General features: G+C 35.9%; 2 protein-coding genes across 2 annotated transcripts; both read right to left on the bottom strand.

The window, feature by feature from the left end:
- Positions 1–7372: 7372 nt before the first annotated feature.
- On the bottom strand, positions 7373–8242 carry LOC124506145 (olfactory receptor 4A47-like). The gene has a single exon (XM_047072161.1). The coding sequence runs from the start codon at positions 8240–8242 to the stop codon at positions 7373–7375; it is 870 nt and encodes a 289-aa protein (XP_046928117.1).
- Positions 8243–17324: 9082 nt separating this feature from the next.
- Positions 17325–18254, bottom strand: LOC124505538 (olfactory receptor 4A47-like). Its single transcript, XM_047071504.1, has one exon. It carries the CDS (start codon positions 18252–18254, stop codon positions 17325–17327), a length of 930 nt encoding a protein of 309 aa, XP_046927460.1.
- Positions 18255–19099: the final 845 nt, after the last annotated feature.

Below are 19099 nucleotides of genomic sequence, written 5' to 3'. Positions count from 1 at the left end.
GTTGCATTCTTATACACTAATAATGAACAACAGAAAGACAAATAAAGAAACTGATCCCATTCGCTACTGCACCAAGAATCATAAAGTATCTAGGAATAAACCTAACCAAAGATGTAAAAGATCTGTATACTGAAAACTATAGAAAGCTTATGAAAGAAATTGAAGAAGATACAAAGAAATGGAAAAACATTCTATCCTCAAGGATTGGAAGAATAAATATTGTTAAAATGTCAATACTACCCAAAGCTATCTACACATTCAATGCAATCCGAATCAAAATTTCACCAGCATTCTTCTCAAAGCTAGAACAAGCAATCCTAAAATTTGTATGGAACCACAAAAGACCCCAAATAGCCAAGTAATATTGAAGAAGACCAAAGCAGGAGGCATCACAATCCCAGACTTTAGCCTCTACTACAAAGCTGTCATCATCAAGACAGCATGGTATTGGCACAAAAACAGACACATAGACCAATGAAATAGAATAGAGGCTCCAGAATTGGACCCAGAAAAGTATGGCCAACTAAGCTTTGATAAAGCATAAAAGAATATCCAATGGAAAAAAGGCAGTCTCTTTAACAAATGGTGCTGGGAGAACTGGACAGCAACATGCAGAAGGATGAAACTAGACCACTTTCTTACCCCATTCACAAGATTAAACTCAAAATTGATGAAGGACCTGAATGTGAGACAGGAAACCATCAAAACCCTAGAGGAGAAAGCAGGAAAAGACCCCTCTGACCTCAGCTGCAGCAATTTCTTACTTGACACATCTCCAAAGGCAAGGGAATTAAAAGCAAAAATGAACTATTGGGACCTCATGAAGATAAAAAGCTTCTGCACTACAAAGGAAACAATCAAAAAACTAAAAAGCAACCGACGGAATGGGAAAAGATATTTGCAAATGACATTCAAAATCTATAAAGAACTCACCAAACGCTACACCCGAAAAACAAATAATCCAGTGAAGAAATGAATGGACACTTCTCTAAAGAAGACTTTCAATTGGCCAACAGGCACATGAAAAGATGCTCAACATCGCTCCTCATCAGGGAAATACAAATCAAAACCACACTCAGATACCACCTCACGCCAGTCAGAGTGGCTAAAATGAACAAATCAGGAGACTATAGATGCTGGCGAGGATGTGGAGAACTGGGAACCCTCTTGCACTGTTGATGGGAATGCAAACTGGTGCAGCCGCTCTGGAAAACAGTGTGGAGGTTCCTCAAAAAATTAAAAATAGATCTATCCTATGACCCAGCAATAGCACTGCTAGTAATTTACCCAAGGGATACAGGAGTGCTGATGCATAGGGGCACTTGTAGAATGCATTGGGCATTCTACCCCAATGTTTATAGCAGCACTCTCAACAATAGCCAAATTATGGAAAGAGCCTAAATGTCCATCAACTGACAAATGGATAAAGAAGATGTGGTTTATATATATACAATGGAATACTACCTGGTAATGAGAAAGAATGAAACATGGCCTTTTGTAGCAACGTGGATGAAACTGGAGCGTGTTATGCTAAGTGAAATAAGTCATACAGAGGGAGACAGATACCATATGTTTTCACTCTTATGTGGATCCTGAGAAACTTAACAGAAGACCATAGGGGGAGGGAAAAGGAGGGGAAAAGTTAGAGAGGTTGGGAGGCAAACCATAAGAGACTCTTAAAAACTGAGAATAAACTGAGGGTTGATGGGGGGTGGGAGGGATGGGAAAGTGGGTGATGGGCATTGAGGAGGGCACCTGTTGGGAGGAGAACTGGGTGTTGTATGGAAACCAATTTGGTAATAAGTTTATTTTAAAAAAATGAAAAGACAAGAACAGACTGCAAGAAAACATTTGCAAATTATATATCTGAACAAGGGCTTGTTTTCAAAACCATAAAGAACTCTCAACTTTCAAGAATAATAAACAACTCAGCATATAAAAGTCCAAAGAACTGAGCAGACATTTCACCAAAGAAGATACATAAGTGGCAAAACAGTACATGAAAACTGTCCAAAATCATTAACGATTCAGGAAATACAAAGCAAAACCACAACAAGGTATCACTACTGACCTATTCAAAGGACAGAATTAAAAACTTGACAATACCAGGTTCTGACAAAGGTAGAGAAAACCTAGAAATGTTATTCTCTGCTGGTAATATGCTACCCTTTGGAAAACAGTTTAAAAGTGTTTTATGAAATTATACACTCACCATAAGACCCATCTTGCCTGCTCTTAGGAACATATCCAATTGTAATGGGAACTTACATTCATGCAAAAACCCATACATGAATATTTATAGTAATTTCACTCATAATTTCAAATATCTGAAAATAACCCAATACCTCTCAACCAAAAAAGGGATAAACAAACCCTCATATATCCATAAGATGGAATAGTAGTCAGCAATAAAAATCAATGAACTGCTGATAAACACAGTGATATCCATAACTCTTAAATGCATAATAGTAAGAGAAAGAAGCCAGATTGAAAAGACTACATACTGGACATGATCTTATATATAAAAACCCTAAATGTTCCACCAAAAACTGTTAGAACTAATAAACAAATTCAATGAAGTTGCAAAATCCAAAATCAATATACAAAATCCAGCTGCAGGGGCACCTGCGTGGCTCAGTCGGTTAAGCATCTGACTTCGGCTCAGGTCGTGATCTCATGGTTCATGGGTTCGAGCCCCGCATCGGGCTTTGTGCTGATAGCTCAGAGCCTGGAGTCTGCTTCGGATTTTGTGTCTCCGTCTGTCCCTCTCCTGCTCACGCTCTGTCTCTCTCTGTCTCTCAAAAATAAATAAATCTAAAAAAATTTTTTTAATAAAAAAATTTTTAAAAATCCCGTTGCATTATACATACTAGCAATTAACCATCCAAAAACCAAATTAAGAAAATCCCATTTATAATGCCATCAAAAAGAATAAAATACTTAGGAATAAATTTAACCAAGGAAATGAATAATTTGCTCCCTTAAAATGATATGACATTGATGAAGAAATTAAAGATACAAATAAAAGGAAAGATATCCTGTGTTCATGGATTGAAAGAATAAATATTATTTAAATGTCCATACTATCCGAGTTAATCTGCAGATTCAATACAATCCCTATCAAAACTCCAATGGCAATTTTCACAGAAACTGAAAAAAAAATCATAAAATTCAGAAAGAACCCCAAAGACCCCATGTAGCCAAAACAATCTTGAGAAAGAAAAAAGCTAGAGACATCACAAAATATATTACAAAATTACGTTAATCAAGAGTATAGTTCTGGCATTAAAACAGGTATGCAGACCCATGGAATAGAAAAGAAAGCTCAGAAATAATTACATGTATATACAGTCAATTGATCTTTGAAAACAGGGCCGGGAACATACTGTGGAGAAAGGAAAGTTACTTTGTTATGCTTGGAAAACTGGATATCAATATGCAAAAGAATGAAATTGGACCTGAGCTATTGTTTGAACATTTGTATTCCCCAAAACTCATATTTTCAAATTCTAATGTCCAATGTAATGGTATTAGGAGGTGTGCCTTTGGGAAGTGATTAGATCATGAGGGCAGAGCTCTCATGAATGAAATTAACCCTTATAAAAGAAGCTTGTTGGTGAGGCTGTACAAAAGGTGAAACCTTTATAAACTGTTGGTGGGAATGTAAATTGGTGCAATCACTGTGAAAAACATATGAAAATTCCTAAAATAATTAAAAGTAGAACTATTCCTATGATATAGCAATCCTACCTCTAGGTATATATCCAAAGGAAATGATATCAGTATCTTGAGATATCTGCACCCCCATGCTCACTGAAGAGTTATTCACAATAACCAAGATACAAAAACAACCCAAGTGTCTGTTAATGATGAAGGGACAAAGAAATGAGGCATATAGAAACAGTGGAATATTATTCAGTCATAAAAAGGGAAATTCTGCCTTTTGAGACATGGATAAACCTGGAGGACGTTAAGTGAAACAAGCCACGTTAAGTGAAATAAGCCAGATACATAAAGGCAAACACTATATGACCTCATTTATATGTGGAAGCAAAAAAAAAAAGTCAAATTTATAGAGGCAGAAAGGAAAATGTTGATTGCCAGGGACAAGGAGGCGCCAAAATGATGTTCAAAAACTATAAACTTTCAGTTATAAGATGAATAAATTCTGAGGATCTAATATACAGCATGCTGTCTCTGGTTAATAATACTCTTATTATTTACTTGAAATTTGCTAAGAGTACATTTTAAGTGGTCTTACCATTTAAAAAAAAAAGAAAAAATATGTGAGGTAATAGATGTGTTCATGAGTTTGATTGTGGTAACCACTTCACAATGTGTACATATATCAAATCATCACATATTGCATCTTAAATCTATACAATTTCAATTAGTCAATTATACCTCAATAAAGGTAGAAGAAAAAAGGACTCTATCTGGATGATTCAATTCATATGACATTCTGGAAAAGATAGAACAATAGGGATAGAAATATATCAGAATTGGCCAGGATCTAGAGGCTAGAGTAGAAGGGGCCTACAAAGATACATGGAGAAATGTTTTTGGTGATGAAACATTCACATACTGATGGTGATGGTGTTTACCATACCATACATAACTGTATGTATTTGTCAAAACTTGGGGGAACGTAGACTAAAAAGGATGAAATATGTACTATGAAGATTATATCTTATTTAAAAGTGGGGAAAAAACATTTTCTACACTGAAACAACAGACACTTGGAAAACATAATATAAGATTCTATTTGCAAAAGAGCATAAAAGAACTTTACTCAAAAAGACTACATTTACAAAGAAACACACTAGGTCTATATGAACATCAAAGAAGGTTTGTTAAATGAAAAGACCTACCCAGTTTTTGGATGAGAATTCTCAATTCTCTAAAGATATTAGCTCTTTCTAAATCAAATCGCATTGAAAATATTAATTAAACTTAGTTTTTACCAGAGTAACCTATTAAATTTTTATGTTAAAACATAAATATGAAAGAATAGACACAGTTCTGATAAGAAATAGTATGGAGTACTAGGCTTGTCAGATATCAAGGTGTCTTATAAATAAAGTGCAATTACATTGTATCTTAAATGGCACATGAATAAAAAAAATGGAAAATAACAGTCTTAATTGGATCTAAGCATATGCCATATTTTAGAATACAAACTTAGGATATCAAGGCAATGGGGGAAAAGAAGGATACATCTGTAGAAATACCTAGAAAAATAAATAAAATTTAATCTCTAGTAACTCCTTACATCAAAATGTAGATGGATCAAAAAATTCAATGTAAAATATATGACCACAAAACAATGAAAAAGTTAAATGTTGGAAAGCATGTGGAAGAATATTTTGTTAACATTGAAATAGTGAAAGATGTTCTGAGCAAGATACAAAAGCCAAAGAAATTATTAAGAGATTTGATTATATAAATGTAATAATATTTCTACATGACCAAAAATATTCTGCATGCTATAATAATATCCAAACTGAATCATATCCAAATTGAATATACACATACAATGGTGAAAGGGATAGCTTCTTCACTGTATGACTGAATCACACAAATCCACGTGGAAAAGATCAGCAATCAAATAAAGCAGGTAAAAGTCATTAATATATAATTCACAAAAGAAGAATATAATAATTTTAAACATGAATAGATGCTCAAGTTCAATTATAGTTACTGAATTTCAATTAAAGTAATGAAACACAAGTCCTTTAATCAGATTCTAAAATACCATAAATGTTTGTCAAGCACTGGTTGATGAGAATGTGCACAAAAAGGTGTTTTCTAGACCAAGGGAAGTAGTGTAGTTTGGTCCAAGCTCATGGATGATATTTGGGCAATAACTCCATTATCAACGATTTCAAATACACATACCAAATGATGGAACAATTCCACTTCTAAAACTCATACTTGAAAATTTTCACAAAGACAGAGTTATTGACCATAGAAAAAGGCTCAGGAACATGAAAAGGACTGGAAACACTAATTTTACTGTATCTTTATAGAGAAGTTTTAGGCAGTATGAGGAACCTGAGAATCAATTACATCTATAGACTGATATGGAAAGATCTTCAGAGGCTGAGTAGTAAGTACAGAAGTTATACACAGAGACATAAACACAAACACATATATGGAAATATGATTTTATTAGCAAAGATTATTAATAGAGAAGTCTTAGAAACAATGATACTCTTAGTATACTGATTACATATAGAACAGGGAGACTACAGTGAGAGATGGGGAGGATGCTTATTCCATACTATGTCCCCTTAGTATGGATTCTATTTTTAATGTTTATTATTATCTACTATACTTTCAAATATATCTTAAAATGTTGGGGCATCTGGATGGTTTAGTTGTTTAAGTGTCCTACCCATGATTCCAGCCCAGGTCATGATCTTGTGATTCATGAGATAGAGCTCTGTGTAGGGCTTTGCACTGACAGCAAGGAGGCTGTAGGGGGTTCTCTCTCTGTCCCCCCACCTCCACTCTCCTCTCTCTCTCTCTCTCTCTCATAAAATGAATAAACTTTTTTAAAGTAACTATTACATTAAAATCTTGTATGTAATGGAAAGAAATTAAATAGAGAAGAAAGTCTATATAGCAACAAATTTTTTTTTTCAGTATAGGATTGTTTTTTTTTTTTATATATGAAGTTTATTGACAAATTGGTTTCCATACAACACCCAGTGCTCATCCCAAAAGGTGCCCTCCTCAATACCCATCACCCACCCGCCCCTCCCTCCCACCCCCCATCAACCCTCAGTTTGTTCTCAGTTTTTAACAGTCTCTTATGCTTTGGCTCTCTCCCACTCTAACGTCCTTTTTTTTTTTTTTCCTTCCCCTCCCCCATGGGTTCCTGTTAAGTTTCTCAGGATATACACAATGGAATACTACGTGGCAATGAGAAAAAATGAAATATGGCCTTTTGTAGCAACGTGGATGGAACTGGAGAGTGTGATGCTAAGTGAAATAAGCCATACAGAGAAAGACAGATACCATATGGTTTCACTCTTATGCGGATCCTGAGCAACAAATATTTTAACAATGAAAAGAATATAAATAAAAGACAAGAAACTGAATAGAAATAAAATTAAGAATGAAAATAAGAGTAATAAAAGTAAATGGAGCAACTAATTATGAATTAGTGTAACTCTGTATTTCACTTATGTTTTCATTGCAGATTATTTATTGACTCCAACTGTAAATGCATTTACAGTAAAAAGGACTTCAACACTTGAGAAGACTGGCCCTAATGCTAAGTTACTCCCTTCATGAGGGATGATACACTCACTTACTACTTCATGTGCACATTCTCCTCCACAGCTGCGTTATAGCATTTGTCATCTCAGAATTTCTCAGAGTGTAGATCAGGGGGTTCAGCATAGGGGTTATGACTGTATAAAACACTCAATGATTTGTCAATGGGGAAGGTCTTAGCAGGTCTCACGTACATGAAAATACATGGCACAAAGAAGAAGACCACCACAGTGATGTGGGAACCACAGGTCTGGAGGGCTTTCCGCCTCCCTTCCAGACTAAGGTTCTTTAGAGAGTGCAAGATGACACCATAAGAGATGAGCAAGAGCACAAACACAATTGTGCACATCATCCCTCCGTTGGCCACCACTAACAGGCCAATGACATATGTGTCAGTACAGGCAAGTCTCAGTAAGGGGTACATTTCACAGATGAAATGATCAATGACATTGGAACCACAGAATGGGAGACTATAAATCGTGCTAACTTGAATGGCTGAATGCAGAAAACCTCCAACCCAGGACCCTACCAGCAGCACAACACACACCTCTTGCCTCATGACAACCAAATAATGCAAGGGCTTACAGATGGCCACATAGCAGTCATAAGCCATCACCAGCAGAAGAATGACCTCTGATCCACCGAAAAGGTGCTCTGTAAATAGCTGGGTCATACAAGATTGGAAGGATATGGAGTTTTTCCCAAACAACAAGTCTGAAATCAATCTGGGGGAAATAGTAGAGAAATAAATGACATCCATAAAGGATAAGTTAGCAAGAAACAAGTACATAGGGGAGCCCAGGGTCTTACTGACAGCTATAGTCACCACAATGAGCAGGTTGCCCACCACGGTCAAAATATAGAAGAGCAAGAATATAATAAAAAGGACCTTGTGTTCCTTTCCATCCTGTGTGAGGCCCAAGAGGACAAAGTGGGTTACATTGTTTCTGGATGCCATCCAGTCTGCATAGGAGCTGACTTCTCACATTAGAAGCAGGTGATCTACAAAACAAGGCGGGGGGGGGGGCATTTAAATGCATTATAAGATTAATTTTTTATTGATTAATTCAATTAAAGAATGTAGAAGGACTACCTGTTTGTGTGGAGTGTTTCATAGATGCTGCGGTTTCCAAGTTGAATAAGCCATGCTTTCATATACTCAGTGATAAATACATAATAATCACATCAATTTAATAAAAATATGAAAATGGTTACACAATACAAAGGTCGTGGGTAAGAATATATCAACCAAATAGTAAATGCAATCAGAGAAGTCTTCCCGGAGAAAACAAGGCTTTAGCTGACTTTTAAAGGGAAAATGGAAGGACAAGAAAAGAGAATAAGGGAATTCACGACAAGATGCACAGTTTATAAAGTCACAAAAGTAAAATACTTTAGACCGATTTAAGGTAATTGACATATTCAAATTGAATGGATCAAATTAGGAATGGAAGGTCACTTCCCTGGCTGGATATGCCCCATTTTCCTGACCAATAAATGCGGAAGCATTCTACTATTGTGTCTCTCCCTTAACTTCATATATGCAACATCTTCAACTTTGGACATCTCCAATTGGGTATCAGTTCAGGACTTATAAAACCAATTTTTTACTTTTCAGCAACAAACATAGGTGGTCCCCACCTCATTAAATGGAACCATCTTCCACGTCATTGCTCAGACAAAAAACATCACAGTGCCCTTCTTGTTTTCTTGCTCTTATATCACATATTGATCTCTTCAACAAATCTTTAACCTCCTTTAAAATATATCACAAATTTGGGGCACCGGTGGGGGGGAGCTCAGTCAGTTAAGCATACAACTTCAGCTCAGGTCATGATCTCACAGTTTGTGAGTTGAAGCCTCACGTAGGGCTCTGTGCTGACAGCTTGGAGCCTGGAGCCTGCTTCAGATTCTGTGTCTCCCACTCTCTCTCTGCCCTCCCTAACACTCTCTTTCTCTCTCTTCTCTGTCTCTGTCTCTGTCTCTCTCTCTCTCTCTCTCAATAATAAATAAACATTTAAAAATATATGTATATATCACAAATTTAATCATTTCCCTCCCCTCCCCACTTCTTATGGCCCACCACACTAGCCTTGTCCCTCCCCTTTCATTCTGGCTTCCATCAATTGGCTCTCTTGATGCAACTTAAAAATGATCCTTTTTAAATATGATTCTGGTCTATTACTCCACTGCTCACAATGCCTACAGTGGATTCCAATCACACACTCACAACTTAATGAATCACAGTTCATCTTACAGTAACAGGAATTATAATCCCCATTTCACAGTTAAACAAACTGAGGCTCATCAGATGATCTAATTTATTTTCCCAAGGTCACCCATTTTTAAGTGATAAAATTAGAATTGGAATGAAAGTTTTCTTTATCTCCAAGTGATCTCACTTTTACATAATAAAGATAGTCAACACAATTACAAAAACTGGTTTCCACTATTTACTGTTAGTCTTATCTGTGAAGGCAAATCCACAATCTGAAGGAACACTTTTTACTCATTTCCAACCACCTGGATTTCCTCTGTCATCCAGTTTGACAAGAGAGGACAAAAAGTTGCATTATTACGTGAGGATATATTTTATTTCAATCAACTGTCTATCCATTTTCTCTGTAGAGTCTCCTTCTTATTCAGAAGGTTGTTTTTATTTGCACTGTAGATTACATCCTAGGAATTTCATGGTCTACACAGAAAAACAAAAATTGATCACATTAGGATAATTTATCAAAAAGACAAGGAATTCCTATCCTTACATAAGGAGAGAGCCACCAGCCATTTCCCAAGGAGACCTTCTCAGGTAATTTCTTTCCCACTAATTTCTAAATAGAAAATACCATTCAGTTAGTGAGTCCTTATTCTATAGTATTGGTTTGGGCAGAAAGTTGACTTGAAATTTGAGAGACACCCTTGTACGTTTTCTTAAGCAATATTTTAAGCCTAAGAAGGACCTCCTGAAAATTTTATCAGTTCTAGCATCTTCTGTCCCATACAGGCAAAGATAACTGGACATTTCATCCCTTCTGACCACATTCCTCCTTAAGTTATAGGATTGGAAAGTGTCCAAGACTGATTCTTGCTTAATTACATAATTCACTCAGATTTTCGCAAAAGTTTGAAAGTACATCTAAACGTAAGATACTACTAGACTAAATCACATAATGAAGGCCTATAAGATATAACATGGAGCAAAAACAAAACAAAACAAAAAAAGCTTTAAAACTATTATGAGACCTTTGCCAGTCAAGAATAAAATTTCAGCCATTATTTTGTTCCAGTAAAGATTAATTTATCATATATTTCCCCACTTGTCATATAATGTTTTTCCTTCATTTTATTTAATACTCAATTAAATCTGCCTAGAAGTGTTGTTACATATTTTAAATATTTATTCACAAATTTTAATGTAATCACTATTCAAGTTTTTTTGTTTAAGTATTTTTCTTATATGGAGCAACTCTTTAATAATAGGAAATGTACTAAGAGTGAGGATCCAGCAATTAACGATGGGAAAAATCATGTATAAGGTCCTTCTTGAATGAAGTCTATATTCTCATAATAAAGTCAGACAGTAAATAAGGGGACAATTTAGTAAGCTAATTACAGTCTTCATCAGTGCTAATAAGAGAGCAAACAGGGTACTCAGAGAGAATTCTACTATGGAGAAGGTGACCAGGGAAGGCCTTTCTTTAAAGTTGATGCTTAAGCTGAGATCCACAGGATAGAAAGCGGCTACCATCAGAAAAACTGTTATAGTAAAATTTAGTAAAAATTAAGTAAGCAAAATAACCTCATGTCACTAAAAATGTCACAGGGATTTTTATCCCAGTGCCATGTTGAAAAGGAGGGGTGATCATGGGCACTTTCATCTTGTTCCTGATTGGGAAAGCTTTCAACCTTTCCCTGTTGAGTATGATGTTACCTATGGATCAGTCATACGGGGCCTTTCTTATGTTGAGGTACATTCCTTCTACACCCAATTTGTTGGGAGTTTTCTGGTTTTGGTTGTTCTGTTCTGTTTTGTTTTGTTTTCACAGAAAGACGCTGAATTTCTGTGCTACCAATAACCCAGAGAGGGAATTAAGACAATACTTCCATTTACAATAGCTTCAAAGAGAGCAAAGTACTTGAGAATAAACTTAAACAAGGAAGCAAAAGTCTTCTACAATGAAAAACTACAAAATGTTGCTGAAAAATATTCTAGAAGACACAAATAAATGGCATGAACTGATGTGGCTCATGTTATTAAGATGTTAATGCTACCTAAAGTAATCTACATATTGAATGCAATCCCTATCAAAATTTTAAAAAAAAAGTTTTTTGTTGAAATAAATAAATCCATCCTAAGATTCTGGTGGAAACTCAATGCAGCCAAGATAACCTTGGGAAACAAACAAACAGTTGAGGACTTCCTGGTTCTAAAACTTATTACAAAGCTACAGTAATCAAAACAGTATGATGTTGGCATAAAGATGGACATAACGATGAAATAAAATACAGAGCCTATAAACTTTTGCATATGTCTTCAAATGATTGTCAACAGGTGACAAGAACATTCATGGGGAGAGGACAGGTGGTTAAAAAAAAAATGGTGCTGTGAAACTGGATATCCACAAAAAAAAAAAATGAAACTGAACCCTTAATGCACAGCATATACAAAAATTAACTTAAAATGGAACAAAGACCTCAACTACTAGACAGAACTATGAGACTCTTGGAAGAAAACATGAAAGAAAAATTCATAACTTTGGGTTTGGCAATAATTTCACGGGTAGGACACCAAAACCACAGGCAAGAAAAGAAAAAATGCATAAATTACTTTATCAAATTTAAGAACTTTTATACACCAAAAGACACTATCAACAGACCAAAAAGGTATCCCACAAAGGAGAGAAAATATTTGCAAATGATATATTTGATAAGGTATTAATATCAACATTATATAAAGAACTACTGCATCTCAAAAAATAAAAGAACCTGATGAAATACGAGCAAAGGGGGGCACCTGGGTGCCTCAGTAGGCTAAGCGTCCAACTCTTGATTAAGGCTCAGGTCATGATATCACAGTTTGTGAGTTCGAGTCTCACATGAGTGGCTGCAAGGACAAAGCCTCTCACACATGCCACCTGAAAGAGGAAGCCATATCCCTGTCACTCATGATGATGTCATAGTACAGGGGTTTGCAGATGGCCACATGGATGCTCAGGAAAGACTTAAGTCGTATATTTCCTGACAGAGATGGTTTTCTTACAGCAAAAGTGCCAGCGCCTGACAGCGCAGAGCATGCTTGGGATTCTCTCTCTCCTCCTCTCTCTGCCCCTCCCCCACTTGCTCTCTCTCCATCTCAAAGTAAATAAATAAACATTAAAAAAATTTTTTTAATGAGAAAAGGACTTCAGTAGACATTTCTCCAGAAGAGATGCATGAATGCCCTATAAGCACATGAAAAGATGTGCTTACATTACATTAATCATTTTCCTTAGGAAAGGCACTTCAAAACCATCGTGCAATACCATTTCACATCCAACGGGAGAGCTATTACCACAAAATGTAATGATAACAACACATGTAAGAAAGTGGAGAAATGGGAACAACCGTGCATTCTGGTGGGAATGTAAAATGATGTAGCTGCTATGGAAAATGTTATGGTAGTTCCTAAAAAATTAAGCAAAAAATTATTATATGATCCACAATTGGGGTATATACACAAAATCATGGAAACCACAGTCTCAGACAGATATTTCTATATCTATATTCATGGCACTATAATTCATAATAGACAAAGTAGAAGCAGCCAAGGTGTCTACTGACAGATAAATGTATGAACAGTATGAGGTTTATGTACACAACGGGTTATTATTCACCCTTAAAAATGAAGGAAATTCTGACACATGCTAACACATACATTCACTTTTTGAGTGAAATAAGACAGTCACAAAAAGACAATGTAACGTATGATTCCACTTACATATAGGGCTTAAAGTAGCCAAATTCATAGACAGAAAGTAAGTAGAATGGTGTCTTCTAAGGCCCAGAGAAAGGGAAATAGAGAATTAATGTTTAATGAGTGTGGAATTTCAATCTGGGAAGATGAAAAAGCTTTGGAGGCAGATGGTGCTTGTGTTTGCATAACCAAGATGAATTAACTTAACTATCATGACAATGTGAATTAACTCAACGCCCCTGAACTATGCACTTACAAATGGCTAAAACTGCAAGTTTGTTATTTGTATTTTACTACAAGTTAAAAACTAAGTGTAAAAACTAAGTTGACTTCATTAAAAGGTGCATGATGTCAACACAAAGCACAGCACAATAGCAAGAGTACATGCAGAACTCTTTGGCTTTATGTACACCTCTTTAGAAAGTAGTACGTCATTCAACAACAAAGCTAGTAAATGAAAATCTCCAGAGCTGTGTCCTGATAATCTGCATTTACAAGAACTCTAATTCGGACAGTACGTTAAACTTTGACAATCAATTAGACATACATAAGTCTAAATACGCTATTTTTACAATGATAAATAATTTCCTGCCTGGACCTTTCCTCACAGTACCTATATAACAAAATAAACATACTTGGGACAAATAGTGTTCATGTGCCTCTGCACCACAGAAATTATCTTCTTTTCCCTTTTCCATTAAAGAGACCAACATTTAATAAAGTTACGATATCTCTCAGTTACCTTTTTTCCTCCAGAACTTCCTCACGGCATTTTTCACCTCCAAATTTCTGAGTGCACATGTTTAAGAAGTTTAACAAGGGAGTTACTGTTGTATACAACCCAGCCACAACTTGATCAATGGAAAAGGTGGTGATTGGGTGCAAATATATAAATATACGGACACAATACTAAGACCACCACAGTGACGTGAGGGACACAGGTGGACATGGCTTTGTGTCTCCTCTTGAAGCTATAGGTCTTCAGGGAGCAAGAGTAGTAGAAGATGACCACCTATGAGACCATCAAGAAGAAAATGTTAACAGGTCAATGAACCCACTGTCGACAGCAACAAAGAGACCAAGGGTATGATTGGGTCCATGCAGACAACTTTCAAAAACGGGTTTACATCACACACAAATGGTCTATGACATTGGGGCCACAAACACACAGCCACACTGTGAAGAGGACCTAAATGGCTGCTGGGACAAAGTCTCTAGCACATGCCACCTGAAAGAGGAAGCCATATCCCTGTCACTCGTGATGATGTCATGGTGCTGGGGTTTGCAGATGGCCATATGGATGCTCAGCAAAGAAATAAGTCATATACTTCCTCAAAGAGATGGTTTTCTTACAGAAAAGTGCCAGGCAGCATTTCAGGGGTCATGGAGGATGAACAGCAGACTTCTAGAAGGGATAAGTCATACAGGTGGAAAATGGAAGCAGTACCCAATGTTAAATGTCAAGACCCGGTGGGGGATAACAGTTCTCAGCACTCAGAAGAGGTAAATTTCCTTAATCTTCTCTAATTGAATCTTCTTGAAAATCATAACTGACTTTTGTTTTCTAACTATACTATTTTAAACCTGTTTAACTTCATTGTAAACTTATTGTAATGTTAAACTTGTATTATCTTATTTAAATGTAAACTTACTATTTCATTTTAAACTTGATTTGGAAATGTAAATATGCAAAACTAGACATAATTCTGAAAAAGCATATTAAGGAGGGACTGCTGGTCTCATCACATATCAAAATGTGTCATTGTATCAAAGCAACTATATTTCATATCAACTGGGACATGAATAAAGAGATCAATGAAACAGAATTGATTCTTGAATTGGATACAAACATATATGGGGCTTAGGAATATAATATCAGGATTTCAAGTCAATGGCAAAAAGAAAAATATGCAACTATAAAAAAATCTTAAATTTTAGAAAATCCACTAAAATTCTATCTCTTTTCAACTCATAGATCAAAATAAATTCCAAATGCAGCAAAAGTTCTAATGTATGATACATAACCTCAAAAATACTTTAAAAATTAAGTGCTCAAATAAAGTTGAAGAATATTTTGGTATGAACAAAGAGTCTTTAAAAAAAATCCTTATTGGATTTAAAAGAAAACATTGGGCACCTGAGTGGCTCAGTCAGTTAAGCATCCGACTTTAGCCCAGGTCATGATCTCACAGCTAGTGAATTTGAGCCCCACACTGTGCTCTGTGCCGACAGCTCAGAGCCTGGAGCCTGCTTCAGATTCTGTGTCTCCCTCTCTCTCTGCCTCTCCCCTGCTCAAGCTCTGTCTCTGTCTCTCTCACAAATAAGTAAGCATTAAAAAAATGTTTTTAAAGAAAACATCATGACACACCAAAAGCATTCTACAGAGTATACAAAAGTTAAAAACACACCAGTAGTCAGAAAGATAATACTTACATTCACAATAGTAAAAGGGATCCTTTCTTAGAATGTAATCAATAAGAATCAGTATGGAAATAAGCAACAATTGAATGAAATAGGTAAAGGTATTAATAGATGATTCCCAGAAAAAGAAATACAAACCATATTCAACATCTGGAAAGATAAACTAAATAATAAGAAAGATTACAATTTAGTCAGATTGTTCTATGCCACAAATATTGGTCAGCTACAGGTGGTTGAGAATGTGGACGGAAGTACCCTCACAGACGGTGAGCATCAGTGTAGCTACTGGGGCAATCTCTAGGACGGCACTTTGGCGATACCTATGAATATCGACATTTAACTATGTGATCATTGTTTCAAATACATATCTCAACAATTCCACTCCTAAGAACTCATACTTGCACTTATTCACAAGCATACAATTATAGCAAACTTCTTTGTCAAAAAAAAAGGTTAGTAAAAACATGAACAGGAATGGATATATTTATTTTAGTATATGTTAATAAGTAATGTGTAGTACAAGAAAAACTAAGAGATCTCTATGCAATATCTTCAAGATGTCGCAAATGATTTCACTTATACGTGGAATTTAAAAAAAAACAAAAACAAAAACAAAAACAAAAACCAGGAACAAACTCACGCATACAGAGAACAAACTGGCAGTTGCCAGAGTTGAGGGGGATGGAGGGATAGGCAAAATGGGTGAAGGAGATAAAGGGTACAGAGTTTCACTTATAAAATAATTACATCACAAGAATGAAAAGTATAGCATAAAGAACACATCCAATATGTTGTAGCAACTTTTTATCTTAACAGATGGAAGCTACAATGATCATAATGAGCATTTCTTAGTGTACATGATAGTTCAGTCGCTATGTTGTGTACCCGAAACTAGGATAATATTGTAGGACAATTTTTCAACTGAAAAATCAAAAATAAACAAAACTATCCTAAACTTAAAAGTTTATTTTAAAAAAGTAAGTTGATAATAAAAACAAATATTTAAATACACAGAGAAAATTTTGCATACATAAATATAAATGATGTTAATACCTCAAGAGGCTTAAGAAACAGATTAAGTGACTTCCTTTGGGGAAAGAGGAATAGAGACCGTGTTGAGAGATGAGTAGGTAATTTATTCACATTTTATCCCATTATGTAAGGTGTTCTCTTTTACTATTCATTATTATCCATTACACATCAATTTTTCTTGTAAAAATAAAAGTGCTACACAATATTTTGCAGATAAGGCAACAGAAATTTACTGAACAAGACAGTCTATGCATCATTAACATTATAATTAGCATAATAAAAAGAATTACCTGAAATAACAAGAATATAACTAAAATATTACTAAGTATCAAAAAAATTAAAAAACATAAACTGATTGAAAATTAACCATAAAAATTTACTAAATAATCACGTATTGTTGACACCTTGCTATGAAGGTATTGCACCTTTCTAAATGAAGCAATCTCCAAGGGATAATGGACTATAGATTCTACCAGGGAGGGAAATTGTTATTAAAGCACAATTATCCAGTTCATCCTTCAAAAATAATTAAGTTCTTTGAACAAGGGAACTCAGAATCATTTTAAAAAGACATCTGCATTCTTATAAAATGGCCTCCAATGACAGATAATTCTCTTCATGGTGGATAATGCACTTATACACCAACAGATACGACATTTCTCATCCAGAGCTTCTTCATCGCATTTGTCATCTCAGAATTTCTCAGAGTGTAGATCAGGGGGTTCAGCATAGGGGTTATAACTGTAAAAAACACACTCACTGATTTGTCAATGGGGAAGGTCTTAGCAGGTCTCACGTACATGAAAATACATGGCACAAAGAAGAAGACCACCACAGTGATGTGGGAACCACAGGTCTGGAGGGCTTTCCGCCTCCCTTCCAGACTAAGGTTCTTTAGAGAGTGCAAGATGACACCATAAGAGATGAGCAAGAGCACAAACACAATTGTGCACATCATCCCTCCGTTGGCCACCACTAACAGGCCAATGACATATGTGTCAGTACAGGCAAGTCTCAGTAAGGGGTACATTTCACAGATGAAATGATCAATGACATTGGGACCACAGAATGGGAGACTATAAATCGTGCTAACTTGAATGGCTGAATGCAGAAAACCTCCAACCCAGGACCCTACCAGCAGCACAACACACACCTCTTGCCTCATGACAACCAAATAATGCAAGGGCTTACAGATGGCCACATAGCGGTCATAGGCCATCACCAGCAGAAGAATGACCTCTGATCCACCGAAAAGGTGCTCTGTAAATAGCTGGGTCATACAAGATTGGAAGGATATGGTATTTTTCCCAAAGAACAAGTCCAAAATCAATCTGGGGGAAATGCAAGACGAATAAGTGACATCCATAAAGGATAAGTTAGCAAGAAACAAGTACATAGGGGAGCCCAGCGTCTTACTGACAGCTATAGTCACCACAATGAGCAGGTTGCCCACCACCGTCAAAATATAGAAGAGCAAGAATATAACAAACAGAAACTTCTGTTCCTTTCCATCCTGTGTGAGGCCCAGGAGGACAAAGAAAGTTACGTTGTTCTTTGATTCCATCCAGTCTGTATAGGACCTGATTCACATATTAGATGTAGGTTTCCTAGAAAACAAGGAGGGAAACTTAAATGCATAATAAGATTAATCTTTTATTGATTCATCAGTTTAAAAAAAGTAGAAGACTACCTGTTTGTGTGGAGTATTTCACTGGTGCTGTGATTCCCAAGTTAAATAAGCCATGGTTTCCTACACTCTGAAAGAGCATACATAATGATCGCCAATGTAATAAGTGACACACAGTGTAGGAATATACCGGTCAAAGAGCAATCAGTGAAGACATCCCAGAAGAAGCAATGCTTTAGCTGAGTTATCTAAAGCAAAAGTGGAAGGAAAAAAAAAGAGGACAAGAGAATTCCACGGAAAGGTGCACAGTTCATAATGTCACAAGACTGAAATACTTGAGAACCATGTAAGGTAACTGGCATATTCCAAGTGAGTGGATGAATTCGGAATGGAAGGTCACCGCCCTGGAGTGTCTCATCCCTCTTTATTAGGGTCTTTGGCTGGATATCCCCCCTTTTCTGACCAATAAATGTGAAAGCATTCCACCCTTATGTCTCCCCTTAATTTTTAAACTTCACATATGCAACATCTCTAACTCTGGACATCTCCAATAGGATATCAATTCTGTACTTATAAAACTAAATTTTTCATTTTTCACCATAAATCTAGTGTTCCACAATTCATTAAATGTCATTGCTCAGACAAGAAATATCACAGTGCCTTTATGTCTTTCTTCTCTTCATGTCACATATTGATACCTTTAGCAAATACTATTAATGCTCTTTAAAACATATCACAAATTTGATCATTTCCCTTCCCTCCCCACTTCTCCTGACCCACTC

This window comes from Lynx rufus, unplaced genomic scaffold (genome assembly GCF_022079265.1).
Source record: "Lynx rufus isolate CCGP_SWC_20201006 ecotype Redwood Valley unplaced genomic scaffold, mLynRuf1.p SCAF_9, whole genome shotgun sequence".
NCBI lineage: Eukaryota > Metazoa > Chordata > Mammalia > Carnivora > Felidae > Lynx > Lynx rufus.
The sequence above is the reverse complement of the archived record's forward strand: the minus strand, read 5'-3'. Positions and strand labels throughout refer to the sequence as shown.

Coding starts and splice junctions, on each gene's coding strand:
- LOC124505538 (XM_047071504.1), bottom strand. CDS start 18,254: ATGGAATCAAAGAACAACGTAACTTTCTTTGTCCTCCTGGGCCTCACA.
- LOC124506145 (XM_047072161.1), bottom strand. CDS start 8,242: ATGGCATCCAGAAACAATGTAACCCACTTTGTCCTCTTGGGCCTCACA.